Below are 15,303 nucleotides of genomic sequence, written 5' to 3'. Positions count from 1 at the left end.
ATTTCAGGGATCGGGGGGCTGGCCAGCGATTGAACTGGCCAGCAATCGGGAGGCCAGCAAATAGGGGCCACAGCGGCGTTTTCTTGGTCCGCTCAGTGCTATTCTGTGGCCTCCTTGTTTCCAATGTTATTTACGCTGAGGCACTCAGCAGTCCACAGAGTGTGGGAGATTCTTCTCTGGACTCCCACTGAAAAAACCAGCATGATGTACTCCAGTTTTCACGCGAATTCGACACTTAGAATTTATTCGGGAGAATCGCCCCCCTAATCTTCTAAAACATACAGCTGAGCTGTCTCAAAAGTAATACAAATTCAGGTACAAAATGCAAACAGGCTGGTGCTGATTAAATCAGAATGATTGGATTCCTCAGATGTTATCAAGAAAGCTTTCTAGAAGAGACTTTGGGCTGAATTTCACCACTTCTAGGTGGAGGAAGCAGAGGTAGGAGGGCTGGTAAAAGGAGGGAGAAAAGCATCAACCTGGTTTCCTGAAGAAGTTGTTCAAAATGCCGGTCAGACAGGTAAGTGGTAAGTGAAGTTGAAGACTTTACAAGGGGCTGCTCTTCTAATAACAAGCCATTCCTCTCCCGTGTTTGTTGCCTTGGGGCAGCCTTTAAGATGGCAGATTGGGGCAACCTTTAAGAAGGCAGGCCGTGCCAGTATCTTTAGGTCCCATACACCTCTTTGCAGGGGGCAATCTCCCCAAGCTCCAAAAAGTGACCAGGTGTGGGTGGATTGTGATCTAGATCGTGCCAACCCATCCAGAGGGATTCTCACCAGTTTTCCCACGAGGGACAATTCGCTGAATGTAAGTGAGTGTGTGTGAGAGTGTGCATGTGTGGAAGAGAGAGAGAGAGAGAGAGTATGTGTGTGTGCGAGTGCGTGTGTGTGAAAGAAAGTGAGTGCATGTGTGCAAAAGAGAGAGAGCACGTGTGTGTGCATGTGTGAGAGAGAGAGATGACAGAGAGTAATGGAGAGAGTGAGTGAGTAAGAGAGAGTGAGTGTGTATCTGTGAGAGGGAATGAGTGTGTGTGGGAGAGAGTGCATGTGTAGGAAAGTTCATGTGTGCAAAACAGTATGTGCACAAAAGAGAAAGCACACTTTTGTATGTGAGTGAGAGAAACTGAGTGCGTGTGTGAATATGTGCACTTGTGCGAGAGAGTGTGAGAGAGAGAGAAACTGAGTGAGAAGGTGAGAATGAGGGGGAGAGAGAGTAAATTGTTACTTTCCTTTGTGCTCAACTTTTCTGTTGAAATTTATGTTTAATCTTGTGCCAAACCTTATCTTTCTAAAATTTTCTTATTGGTCCCTTGAGTGAGAAAAAAAGTGGAAATGTGGCCCCCATGCAAAAAGGTTGGACAGCCTGCTTTACACAGTTGAAAGTAAACACAATAAGCACAAATTATTCTTTATTCAGGGGGAAAAAAAACATTTCTTAGCAATTTTTCTCCTTATAACCCAACAACAATGGTTCTTTGCCAAGGTACAATTCAATGGATTCAAGTTTTTCTCCAATATAGAATTAAAAGAGCTATTCTTCATTCGTGAATCTGAACAAGGACCATTATCTCAACAGTTGAATAGCTTCCCAACAAAACTAAACTAAAACCCAATGCCTAGATACACACATTCCTGTACAGACTGCAGGATAACTATGGCAACAAAACAGTTGCAACATTAATTGACAGATTGCAAGTTCCACCCAGGATCTGTTGTGTACAGCTCAATGGCGCAGTCATGAGAAGAGGCAAAGTTATTTCAAAAATGTAGCAAAAACTATTGATCTTGTTTGGATTTTAAACACCACACTACCATGTTAGAAGGTATATTTGTCTTGCTTCAGTTTCAAAGTGCGTACTTACAATTTGTTGAGTTGGGTAAAAACAGCTGTTAATCAACATTTCTTCTAAGACATCTTGGTCTGTTGAAAGGGAAAAAAAATGACAAACAAAATCATGTTGCTTTGATGATATAATGTTTACCAAGTCCAAAACAACTCATCACAATACTGAAAGCAAATCTAATTTTTCCATTTGTAGTCTACTGAAACACAAATAGAAAGCCCACTTTTAGGACTGAATTTTCATCTCCCAGTGGATATGTAATTCGGGGTGCAAAATGCTGAACCTAATTTTTTTGCTGGTAAAACAATTTTCCTTTGCCTCCCTGACCCCATGCCATTTTTGTGTGACCTTTTCAAGGGTCGAGGAGGCCTTTGGTCAAAACATACAAGCAGTTCTTCAAAGGTTGGCGTTCCCATTGGAGGACCAAAGGAAAACTGAATTTCCCCCCACACACTAATTTTGCATGCTAGTGTGGCTTTTGTAAGCCCTCAGAAAAATTTCCTTGGAGAAGCTGTGACCTGTGAGGGGTGCCTGGTGAAAAGGCAGCAAAGTTCTGAAAGGTAAATGCAAAACGTTTCATAGAATCATAGAATGGCTATAGCACAAGGCTAGGACATTTGACCTGTCTTGTCCATGCTGCCCCTTTGAAGGAGAAAATCACCTATTTTCATTCCCCTGCTTTTTCCTTGTAGCATTGCAAAATTTTCCTTTGCAGATAATGATCCAATTCAGTTTTGAAAGTCGCATTTTTTTGAGCTTAGGAAATAAAAGATCCACTTGCTCAATGGCATTTGGCAAGGTGTACTGACAGACATAAGTCAAGTCTAGCAGTTTATCTTAACAGTGGAGCTAAACAAACTCAGTGCAAGCTTTGGGTTGCAAGGCAGTTCAGTATTGGCAAATATTTCACATATACAGTTAATACAAAGTTGTACTTTCACTGGTAAATCTGCTAAGGAACCTTCTCTAATGTCTCCCCACCCCCCAGACCCAAAATAAGACCATAAGATGTGGAAGCAGAATTAGGCCATTCAGCCCATCGAGTCTGCTCCACCATTCAATCATGGCTGATATAATTCTCATCCTCATTCGCTTGCCTTCTCTCCATAATCCCTGATCCCCTTATTGATCAAAAACTATCTCTGTCTAAAAGACACTCAAGGACCTGGCCTCCTCCGATTCATCATGCTAGAGTATAAATACAATCAGTCATCCTGGGTGTAACAGATGTTTGAAGTGCAGAAACCAAAGGCCCAGCAATTGCAAGTCTACCAGCATGTTGAGATTTCACATTGGTAACCATCCATGGATCAGTCAGATACCACAAAGCAGAACAGCATTAGAAAATATATCCATCACTTCAGATCTGACATTGCAATATCCCATGTGTTTCGGTAGAATCAGCAATTTTCTTAAGAGATTTAAGGAGAGAGAGGATGTCTTACCAACAAAAAATCAACCAGGCAAGTACAGCAGGCCAAGTTGAAGGTCAAGCTGGATAAAATGGAAATGAATGGGATCATTTGAAAGGTATAAGAACAAGGACTGGTGCAATTCCATCACATGTTTCATCACGGAGAACAAGGGTCACTATGAGTTGGCCTCAATCAGAGGCATTCGAGCAAAACTTTAAAGCATTGTCCACATAAAATCCCTACTTTGGAGGAGCTCAATCCAAAATTTTCTTCAAAACTTGACACCAAATGTGGGTATCAAGCAGAGAAGTCCCAAGAGCTGACTATGTTTTGTCATGCCAAGTGAAGACATTTCCTATTCATTACTTCAAACATGGACTGTGTTGCTGTGGAAACTTCTGGAACTATGGTCTAAAATGGACATTGACAAGATGGCTAAATTAGCTCCCAAGAACTAGGTAAACTTTGCTTGTTCGACACTAACTAGCTGAAGCTTCCAGAAAGTTCTAAATGAATCACCCTGAGTGGGACCCCCTCCATTGAATGGACATGCTTAGACAGCCATTGTTTGAAGTTTACTCCAGAATCAATGGACCTCTAGAACTCTATGGGCAGAATTCTCCTCTTTTGAGACTAAGTGTAGTGGCGGGTAGCTCTGGTGCTGTCTGTTCATTGGCCAGAATGGCAGGATTCCGCTCGTGGAACCTCATTAATTATGCATAGGTGAATTCCATTCCGATTAACCTGACGGGCCAGCAGCTGATTTACCTGCCCTCCTTCAGCTGGTGGATTTGAAAGTCCTAGCACCATACTTAAATACCAGTCCTGCACACTCATATCACTCTCTTTAGCCCACATGTCTTCACCAAACCATGCAGGATGTTAGCAACCCAGAAGAAAAATGCTAACAGCCTCAGGAAGAAGTCTGTCTCTTGAGTCAACCACCCTCCCATGAGCCCATTAACTGTGTGGCGTCCATGCCCCATTTGGACCTCTACCCACCACATCTGGAGTCTTCGTGCATCCCCTTCCAGTAAATGATGTGGTATCTCTTTGACCCCCTTGTGCTTTCCATGCACCCTCATCAGGGTCCAGCTTCCCTCCCCTCGGTCTTCCCTCGGCCTTCCATTGTTCATCTTCTACCCCCTCTGTCTGCCATCATGAACCTTTGCTCTTCCCCCACCAACCCATTTTGCAGAGCCATCCTTCCACATTGCTCTCCTGTATTCATCAGGCCACAACCCCCCAACCCCATCCCCCTTGTTTTCATCAGACCATAACCCCCGCTAGATTCTCCACTCCCACAGGTCACATTAGTTACGTGACTAAAATTGGCTTGAGATATCAAATTTTATCTAAAGACCCAGGAAGACACCTGCGCAGTTTGCAGAAAAACACAAAAAAGACAACAGCTTAAACGGTTGTGTCATCTTTACCATTTAAGAACATAAAGGATATAATTTCTTTAAAAACCTTCAAGCCCGATTCCTAAATCCTTGTCCACCTGTGAAGAAATTGGACCTCCTGATACAAAAAGCCACAAGTGCCTAACTTCATGACCGGCTGAATAGTCATGTCTTCGAGAGAATCCTACTATAATCCTGATATCCGACCCCAGCTATCTGAATTCATCCGAACTACAACTTCAGAGTGCAAATGACTTCCATCTTCACCAGATCCACAAAGACTGTTTTCATGCAACAAGCTAAGCATGTGAACTATAAACTATTCTTTTATTTACACTTTGTAAAAATTCTCTATTCTATTTAACTGTATTTTCTTCTTGAATATGTGTGTGCATGAGTGCTGAGTGATTGACATCACATTTAGACTTGGAGTGAGTGTTTGAATGAATTATTTTCTTTATTTTAAAACCACAAAAGTCTGCTGGACCTTTAAATTGATCACACACTAAAGGGGGGCTTAGAAACACCCATTTCTACCTTGCCAAACAAACCACACTGGTTGCAGACATAAGGGAAGTGAATTGGAGTTCAATTTATCTCTCCTCCCCTGTCTGTAATACACTTATTGCTCTCGACAATTTCCTTTTGGGCTATTCATTGATCAGGAACTCTTTCAGACACACATGAATTGTATTACATGTACAATACCAGGATTATTATGCATTGCAATTGGGATAGCCTTCATGGGAGTGATAAAACAGGAATACGATCAGAATTTACATCTGCTGATGCAAGCGGCACATAAAGAAGGGCTGGGGTTTAATAGTCACAAACGCGACCTTAAAGTGCAGCAAATCAATTTATTTCTGTCCATTTATTTGAGTGCTAATATCTGTCCTGATCTGAGCAAACCAGAGGATACCCAAAGCAACACCCCAAGATAAGGAGGATCTTCTAAATTGCTTGAATCTCCTCAACCTTTTGTCTCTTTGTATTTCTAATATCATGCAAAAATCATCACCTTGACAGGAATTGTTGAAAATGGAGGTGCCTTTCCTTTGGCATAATGGCCACCAACACTGCTTTGAGGCAGTAAAGCAGTCATTGTCAGAAGTATTATTATTCCATTTCTATGTTCACAGAAAAGTGCCTACTATAGAAGTGGACACATCCCTAAAAGGCTTAAGAGTATGCATATTACAGAAAGATAAACCCATTGCGTTTAATTCAAAATCCCTATTCTAACATCGAGCAGGAGACATTAGTGTTTGGAATTGTGTGTTTTCACACCTACTTATTCGGCAAGAGATTTGTGGTAGAAACCGAGCACTAGCACACCAACGACACTGCAACATCTACAGTAAAGATACAGGGCTATGTCTGCGAGGTTTGGTGCAAACTTGATGGTCACACCTGATACGTTCAGCAGGTTGCCCAATCCGACAGACACCAGGGATGTGCCCACAGATCTGCAGCTTGACCTGACCGACATTGATGTTCTACATGTTAACCTGATGAATTTTGCATAACAGTGTCAGGAACTATTGGAGGAGATAGCAAAAGACTCTATGCTACAGGAAATCTGAAAAACAATTAACAAAGGATAGCGAGCATGTCCACGAGCATTAAACAGTTTTTGCCTTCTCAAGATGCTTTATGTATAACATGGGGAGCCATCTTTCAGGGCACACAGGTCATCATTCTGATATCATTGCAATATGACAGGCTACAGCAACTTCATCCTATCACGCATGAGCATAGATTGTAAGAGGAGGCACGTGACAGAGACGGTCTATTGGCCGGGTATGAACAATGACATTGAAGTCACAGTTAAGAAGTGCAAGGTATGTCGGAAAATATGCCAAATGAGAACACAAAGTTCCTAATACTCTTGGGTCAAGATTGCTTCTGACCGCTTCCATGTCCACAGGAACAAATTCTTAGTGATCACTGATTATTTTTCTAAACACCTTATCATCTGCCAATTGCACAATACACCAAGCAAATACCCCTAAGCGTTATGTTCAATACATTTGGAGTACAAAGGGAGATAATCACAGGTCAAAGTCCTCAATTTACTAATAAGCCATTCAGGAACATGCGTGAGAATTGAGGAATAGATCACACTATTACTTCTCTGCACTACCCCAGATATAACGGCATGGCCAAATTTGTACTGCAAACCTTTTAATTCTAAAGTGCACACAGGCCTAACAAGATCTATACATTGCAATACTGTACCTTTGAGCAACACCTCTAGGTGCACCCATTCCATCACCAGTAGAAATTATGTTTGGCAGACTAATGTGAATAAATCCACCTAGTTTCCATCAATCTTTCAGAAGCCAGAAAAGAACTTTTAAAAAAAAACAGGATGAAAGACATGCATGACAGGAATGCAGGTGATGAGTTACCAAGTTTAAAAAAAGAACACAACAGGTTCATGCTCAGCATTCCACAGAAGGTACATGGCAATTAGCCAAAGTGACAAGGATCTATCCAGTGTGGAGGTCATACAAGTTAATCACACAATAGCGCAACTGTGAGACAAAACAAGAGGGTAAATCAGGAAAGTACCAAAACCTCAACCAGTGTGTAACTCGGCACAGTTGCACAGTGGTTAGCACTGCTGCCTCACAGTGCCAGGGTCTCGGGTTCATTTCCGGCCTTGGGTCACTGTCTGTGTGGAATTTGCACATTCTCCCTGTGTCTGCATGGGTTTTTTCTGGGTGCTCCAGTTTCCTCCCACACTCCAAAGATGTGCGGGTTAGGTTGATTGGCCATGCTAAATTGGCCCTAGTCAGGGGATTAGCAGGGTAAATATGCAGGGTTATGGGAATAGGGCCTGGGTGTGATTGTGGTTGGTGCAGACTTGATGGGCCGAATGGCTTCCTTCTGCACTGTAGGGATTCTATGATTCTATAACTGGATCCTGGATAAGATCCAAGGCAGAATCCAAAGCAACATCCAAGTGTGACGCTGCCATAGACCACTGTGGGAATATTCAACAACTTCAAGCTAACATTACAGTTGCCAGGTTGGGGTTATAGGCAGACCACCAGTATACTTTAGGGACTTGGGTTTATGAGTTTCTGAGCTAATAGCTCCGTAATGCGCAAGTAAGCATTTCCATGTACTGTAAATAGTTACGGTTCTTTCTAAGGGGAGTTATGTATTGAAAAGGAAGAGGGTATTATGGAGCAATTTCAAATGGGTGTGGCTATGTCTTAAATACAAGTGTACAAATTAGAAGCAGGTGCAGACCACTGGGTACTCAAGCCTGCTCCACCATTCAATAAGATCATGGCTGGTCTGATTGTAATCTCAATGCCACTTCTCTGATAACCTTTCTCCCCCTTACTTATCAAGGATCTATCTAGCTCTGTCTTTAAAATATTCAAAGACTCTGCTTCCACAGCTTTTTGAGGGTTCCAGAGACTCACGATCGTCAGAGAGAAAATTTCTCCCCATCTTTGTCTTAAATGGGCGATCCCTTATTTCTAGAGTGACCTCCTAGTTCTAGAGTCTCCAACAAGAGGAAACATCCTCTCCATTGGTCGAGGTCATTGAGCCCTTTGTGCCCTGCCTGCAACTAATCGTTATTCAAAGTCATTATTCTGCTCTTTCTCTACATGATTGAATGTTTTTTAATGCAGATGTTTATTAAATTTCATGTTTATTTAATATTTGTGATTGTTTGAGCTTGCAGCTACTTGTGGCTAAGTATTCCATGTGCAGACCCTATGCATGAAAGAAACTCTCCCTTAGTTTTTCTGGTGCTATAACAATGTTTACTTACACCTGTTTACATTCATGTTTTATTCTCAAGCTTTTGCGTCATTTTGAATGCATGTATTAGATCTTCCAATAGCCTCCACTGGTGCAATAAATGCAATTCTGATTTGGAACAATGTTGCCATTCCTCCACTGTCACTGGATGAAAATCCAGCACTGTGGGAGTACCTGCACCAGATGGACTGCAACAGTTCAGGCAGAGGGCTCACGACCATCTTCTCAAGGGCAATTAGGCTGACATTGCCAACAATACCTACATCCCACAAAATAATATTTTTTTAATCCTTTTTTTAAAAAACCTTCATCATGCTATTCCATTTAATTCATTACATCATCCTAGTGATTCTACATTATATCTATTTCATGATTGCAGCTGGACCAATGTTATTAGAGGATCATAGAAACCCTACAGTGCAGAAAGAGGCCATTTGGCCCATCGAGTCTGCACCGACCACAATCCCACCCAGGCCCTACCCCCACATCCCTACACATTTACCCGCTAATCCCTCTAGCCTACGCATCTCAGGACACTAAGGGGCAACTTTAGCATGGCCAATCAAACTAACCCGCACATCTTTGGACTGTGGGAGGAAACCGGAGCACCCGGAGGAAACCCATGCAGACACGGGGAGAATGTGCAAACTCCACACAGACAGTGACCCGAGCCGGGATTCGAACCCAGGTCCCTGGAGCTGTGAAGCAGCAGTGCTAACCACTGTGCTACCGTGCCGCCAATTGAGGATCTTTCTCCAATTGCATTATTTTTTCTTCGGAATTTTATCTCCTTTCATTTTTACTTCCTATCCATGTCTCTTCAACCTTTTTCAAAAAAAAATCCATCCACTTGTTTTACTTACATTTCAGAGCACTGAAGGCGAGCTTATACACCCAGCGTTGGAATTTCTCATCTTTGATTTCAGGGATGGTCAATCCTGGATCTTTTTCATAGTTTATAAGCCTTCTGGAAGGTGGCTTCTCAACATGTATACTCTGAAATATGTCCGCTGAAACCTTGTAGATAAAATCAGGGTAGCCGTTCTTTTCACCGTGCAAAGCAAAGTCCTTCTCACTGGCAAGTGTCTTACGTGAGATGGTCAATTCATCAAGATTTGAGATCTCAGAAGTAATTTCAATTAAAGAACCTGTTTCACATCTTGCATGTGGCATTTCTGGATTCCCTTGTAATTGGGTGACAGGCTGAAATATTCAAACAAGTTCCAGTTTCCCTGCAGAGACCAAAATGGAAGTTCACATCAGCAGATGACAAATTCTCTGAATTAAAACTAAAACTACCCAATATCCAACGACCACACCAACCTGAGTTATTCAGGCACGAGAATTTCACTTTCCAAAACTTGCCCAGAAAAAAAATGAGCTGTCACACCAGAAAGGTTTTTATTCTCTATAGATAACTTTGCACTTTCATGATGGATTACTGGTCCAGTTTTTAGTGCTTATTTCCCTTTTAAAAACTTACCCACCCCCAAACCATGCCAATTTTATCTACTAGGTTTCCTCTCTCCTCTGCTGCAGGCATTGATTTTTGATTAAAATATAGTTCCATTGGTGCTAACCATGCACCTATCCTCAACCGAGCAACCATTATTCACAAGAATCTTGGCAGTACCAACAGGTTATTTAACTGCAAAGCATATCAAAGATCCAAGCTCATCCTAGCCTTACCGAATATCTGTGCATACCTATCAGACACCAATTAGAACGGAATTATTGACCAACTTTATCATCCCTAATTTGTGAATACTGAGTTCAACTGCAATGTAACCAGTGCCTCCACAACTCAGAGCATTTACCAAACACAGAAGGAGGATCTAGTCCAAATGGTTCATCTGTTCATTGTACATTGGAACCACTTTTAAATTTAGGTGCTAGGTTCATGTTTCACTCCAGAGACTTGAGCTTATAATCTAAGTTGACACTAGTGCAGTGCTAAGGAAATGCGGCACTGTAGGAGGTCTTATCTTTCAGATGGCATGTTAAACCATGGCCCCATTGTCTCTCCCTCAGGTAAATATCAAAAATTCCCATGGAAGAGCAAGGATATCCTTCCAGAGATCTAGCCAACATTTATCTTTTTCCCTCCACCAAAATCACTAAAACAGATTACCTGGTCATCACCCAACTGGCAACTGGGACTAGCTTAGTGGTAAAAACTGGGCGGCATGGACAAGTTGGGCCAAAGGGCCTGTTTCCGTGCTGTAAACCTCTATGACCCCATAGTTGCTGGTGCAGCTTTGATGTGTGTAAGTTGCTTTTCCTACACTTAAAATAACTTAATCAGCTGTAAAGTGCTTTGGGACAACTTAGGTCATGAAATATGCAATGTAAATGCTTCATAAGATGCAATATAAGTTCTCTGTTTTTGTCTTTGCATATACTCAAGCATGGAGGCAACTTGTGTTTTTGCTTTTTAAAGGCATTCAATCCTCAGTTATTTCATCACCTCCATACAAGTTAAAAGGGGGTGTAGGTGCAAAGGGGCCTGTGAATATTTGTGCATGAATCACTGAAGGTGACAAGGCAGATAGAGGAAGCAGTTAATAAATAAGATATTCAGAATCCTGGGCTTTATAGAGGTATAGCGCACAAGAGCAAGGAAACTATGGTAAACCGTTATAAAACAGAAGTATTTTGTCTAATTCTGGACACCATTCTTTTCAGATATGAAGGCATCAAAGATGTGCAGGCTAGGTGGATTGGCCTTTCTAAATTGTCCCTTTATGTCCAAAGATGTGTAGGTTGGATGGATTAGCTATAGTAAATATGCAGGGTTACAAGGATAGGGCGGAAGGGATGGCCTGGGTGGGATGCTCTTTCGGAAAGTTAATGCAAACTCGATGGGCTAGATGGCCTCTATTCTGCACTGTAGGGATGTTATGGGTCTGTGGTCCAGAAAAGATTCAAAAAATGGTCCCAGGGATGAAACATGAGGATAGATGGATCCCTCTCTTCAAAGAAGGAAGTTGAGAAGAGATTTGATTGTGTGCTCAATATCATGAGGGATCTGAATATAGCAAACTCTTCCCATTGGCAGAAGGGTTGAGAACCAAAGGAGCCATAGATTTAAGACAAATGGCAAAAGAACCAAATAAACACGAGGATTTCTTTTGCACAGCAAGTGATTAGGATCTGGAATGCATTGCCTGATCTTGAGGCAGATTCAGCAATGGTTATTGGATAAATATCGGAAGAGAAATAATTCGCAGGGCTATGGGGAGAAAGCAGTGTGGGGAGACTGACTGAGTTGCTCTTGCAGAGAGCTGGCACAGACACGACAGACCAAATGGTCACCTTCTATGCTGTAGCTATTTTATGATGTTTACATGTTCACAGCTTTTTTTAGAATAATTATTTGACAAAGCTTGACAACACTCAAGTTGCCTACCTTGTTTGAATTGTCAGGAAAATCACCAATTTACTCCAATAACTTCAATTTGTATTGCAAGTTGTGCATCTTTTCTCAAAAACAGCTACTGAAACTAAACAAAAAACTTAATGCCTTAACTACTTTCATTGAAACCTCTGGAGCCTGCTGAAAAGCTGAAATTGAAACTAAAATACCTCATGCCGTAATTACCTTCACTGTGCCCTCATTCTGTTTACATTTTCATTAATGTGTGATATTCAATACATCAAAACTGTTTTTGTTAAATAGCTATAAAATATTATTTCCCATGAAACATCAGTTTGTTTATGAGGTCACAATAGCCATTTTTAGTAGCAGTTTTTCCATTACATCACCGGTCATTAACTGACCAACACTTCATTGTTTTACATATTTTAAAAAGTCAGCGAAAGCAAAGATAGAAGAGGTTGTGCGACTGTAGGACGTTAGAGGTAGAGGGGAAAAACGATGAAGAAATGTTATTAAAGGTTAGTGGGAGATTATAACTCAAATGTAGCAACAGCAAGGGTGACACATCAGCAGGACTTGGTACAAAATGAGATACAGACAGCAAAGACTGGCATGAGGTGAAATTAATGTAGCATGGAGAATGGGAGGCCAGCCATCTGGTAGAGTCTGCAGACAACAAATACATGATGTGGAGATGCCGACGTTGGACTGGGATAAACACCGTAAGGAGTTACAACAAATACATGCAGCAATGTTGCAGAGTTAGTAGCCAGGGTAGTCTTTGTGCAAAACAATATGGGTGTCAGAAATTCAGAGTAGGGTTTAAGAAGAAGAGGTTACAAACACTCTGGCTCACTCTAAGCCAATAGCAAAATTTAAAGGAAGGGGTGGAATAATTAAATTGGTGGCTAATGTTTGAAGTATAAAGGGATTCTCAATCTTCAGCTGGATATAATTAGGCTCACCCAAAATTGGGTGTCAGACAAGTAGCTGGACAGTACAGAGGACATGGGGGCATCAAAGGTGGGGGTGGAAAGGTTGAACTTCTGGGCATCTTTTAGGAGGGCAGGAAGAGATGCTTTTGGTAAAGATCTTCTGTCAAGGACCAGTAAAGTATGAGAAGAACCAAGCAAGAGGAATTCACCAGGTTGAACAACGGGTGTTGAAGGAAGCTAGTATAATTGAGGTCAAGGAGGGCTTAATGCACCCTCGTAGTCAGATTCAAAAGCAAAATACTGCAGATGCTGGCAATGTTCAGCAGGTCAGGCAGGACTGCTGGAGAGGAGAAGGGAAGGGGGGGGGGGGGGGAGCGGGGGTTCTTCACCGTCCTCCACACACACCCTCACCTTTTTCCACCTCTCTACTTGCTTAAAACCTGTTGCTTCTCTCTAACAATCCAATTCAGGTGAAATGCCATTGACCTAAAACACTAATTCTGTTTCTCCCCAGTGTTGCCTTACCTGCTGAAAATTCTCAGAACTTTTCTTTTGTCATTTCTGATTTTGTTTCAAGCTGAAGTGCGGGAGGGTAGGGAATATGAATGGAGAGATTCAATCCAGAGTTGCCAGATCGGCGCGGATCAGAGATCGTTCGAGTCCTGCAAGGTAACCAAGGTTGGATGTGAGGCAGTAGTTAGAAAACAAATCAAGGATGGGTCAAATCTTAATGCCATCAGTTTGTAGGAACATAATTCCAGGATCATCCGCCACTGAGCAGCAACTCAAATCTCAACCAGCTTCACGCACTTCTTACATTATCACGTGAATATAAGCATTAAACTTTTACAACATCAACTTAACACTAATCCTTGCAGAAAATAGTAAATTTACTTTCAACGTAAAATATAAGCTTTACAGAAGGTGCTCCTGTCTCACCTCTTATTTTGAAGGAGTAACAGCAGAGTTAAACTTCCTTTTGATTTAATAGTTGAAGCTGTCGCTGGAGGTGTGCACAATGACTACTACAATCGCTGAAATCCTCACCGTGTCCAGCTTCCGCCAAATCTCGAGATGTTTGCAAGTCGCGGCAATAAATTTGGACTAAGGGAGGGGAGAGCAGTGTTGTGCTGAGCTGTGCTCTATTCTGACCTCTCTCCTGCAATCCGTGCTGTTCTGCACCCTGTTAGTGTTCTCTCCTGTACTTTCTGCACTGAGTTAATGCTCTCTCCTGGTCTCTACTGAGTTAATGTTCTCTCCTGTACTTTCTGCACTGAGTTAATGCTCTCTCCTGGTTTCTCTGCACTGAGTTAATGTTCGCTCCTGTACTGTCTGCACTGAGTTAATTCTCTCTCCTGAAACATAGAAAATAGAAGGAGTAGGCCATTCGGCCCTTCGAGCCTGCTATGCCATTCATTTTGATCATGGATGATCATCAGAATCAATATCATGATCTCGCCTTCTCCCCACATCCCTTGATCCCTTTAGCCCCAAGAGCTTCATCTAATTTCTTCTTGAAATCACACAATGTTTTGGCCTCAACTACTTTCTGTGGTAGTGAATTCCACATGTCCACCACTCTGGGTGAAGAAATTTCCCCTCACCTCAATCCTAAAAGGTATAACCCTTATCCTCAAACTATGACCTCTAGTTCTGGACTCCCCCACCATCTGGAACATTCTTTGTGAATCTACCCTGTTAGAATTTAATAAGTTTCTATGAGATCCCCTCTCACTCTTCTAAACTCCAATGAATACAATCCTAACCGACTTACTGTTCTCACAGAACTACCACCCCAGGATTCAGCCTGGTAAACCTTCGCTGAACTCCCTCTATAGTAAGGACATCCCTCCTCAGATAAGAACACCAAAACTGCACACAATACTCCAGGTGTGGCCTCACCAACATCCTATACATTTGCAGTAAAACATCCTTATTTCTACACGCAAATCCTCTTGCTGTAAAGACGAACATACCATTTGCTTTCTTTACTGTTTTCTGTAACTGCATGCTTACTTTCAGCGAATGATGCATGAGGACACCAAGGTCTCGCTGAGTATCCACCTATGTCAATTTACACCCATTCAAATAATAATCTTCCTTCCTATTATTGCTACTGAAGTGGTAACCTCACATTTATCCACATTATACTGGATCTGCCATGCATATGCCCACACACTCAGCCTGTCCAAATCACACTGAAGCATCTTTGCATCCTTCTCACAGCTCACCCTCCCACCCAACTTCATATCATTCATAAGTTTGGAGGTAATACACTTAGTTCCCACTTCCAAATCATTAATACATAATGTGATCAGTTTAGCACTGATCCCTGCGGTACCCCACTAGTCACTGCAAATCGGAAAAGTACCCATTTATGCCAACTCTTTGCTTCCTATTTGCTAACCAGCTTTTGATCCATCTCAAGACACTATTCGCAATCCCATGCATTTTAACTTTACATAGTAGTTTTCTATGTCAGACCTTGTCGAAAGCCTTCTGAAAGTTTAAATAAACCACATCCACCAGTTCTCCT

The 15,303-nt window shown here is 41.9% G+C and overlaps 1 protein-coding gene across 3 annotated transcripts in view; it reads right to left on the bottom strand.

The window, feature by feature from the left end:
• LOC144495877 (putative methyltransferase NSUN7) overlaps positions 1–13,824 on the bottom strand; it is a 123,815-nt gene extending 109,991 nt beyond the window's left edge. For all 3 annotated transcript variants that reach the window (XM_078216580.1, XM_078216561.1, XM_078216570.1), the window contains exons 1-4: positions 13,707–13,824; positions 13,293–13,429; positions 9,317–9,685; positions 1,862–1,920 (exon numbers count right to left, since the gene is read on the bottom strand). In XM_078216580.1, the coding sequence (XP_078072706.1) occupies positions 1,862–1,920; positions 9,317–9,626 (369 nt within the window). In that variant the 5' untranslated portion in view covers positions 9,627–9,685; positions 13,293–13,429; positions 13,707–13,824. The remainder of the gene's footprint in view (positions 1–1,861; positions 1,921–9,316; positions 9,686–13,292; positions 13,430–13,706) is intronic.
• Positions 13,825–15,303: the final 1,479 nt, after the last annotated feature.

Source organism: Mustelus asterias, chromosome 1 (assembly GCF_964213995.1).
Source record: "Mustelus asterias chromosome 1, sMusAst1.hap1.1, whole genome shotgun sequence".
In the NCBI taxonomy this organism is placed as follows: domain Eukaryota; kingdom Metazoa; phylum Chordata; class Chondrichthyes; order Carcharhiniformes; family Triakidae; genus Mustelus; species Mustelus asterias.
Note: the sequence above shows the minus strand (reverse complement) of the source record. Positions and strands in the feature narration are given on the sequence as shown.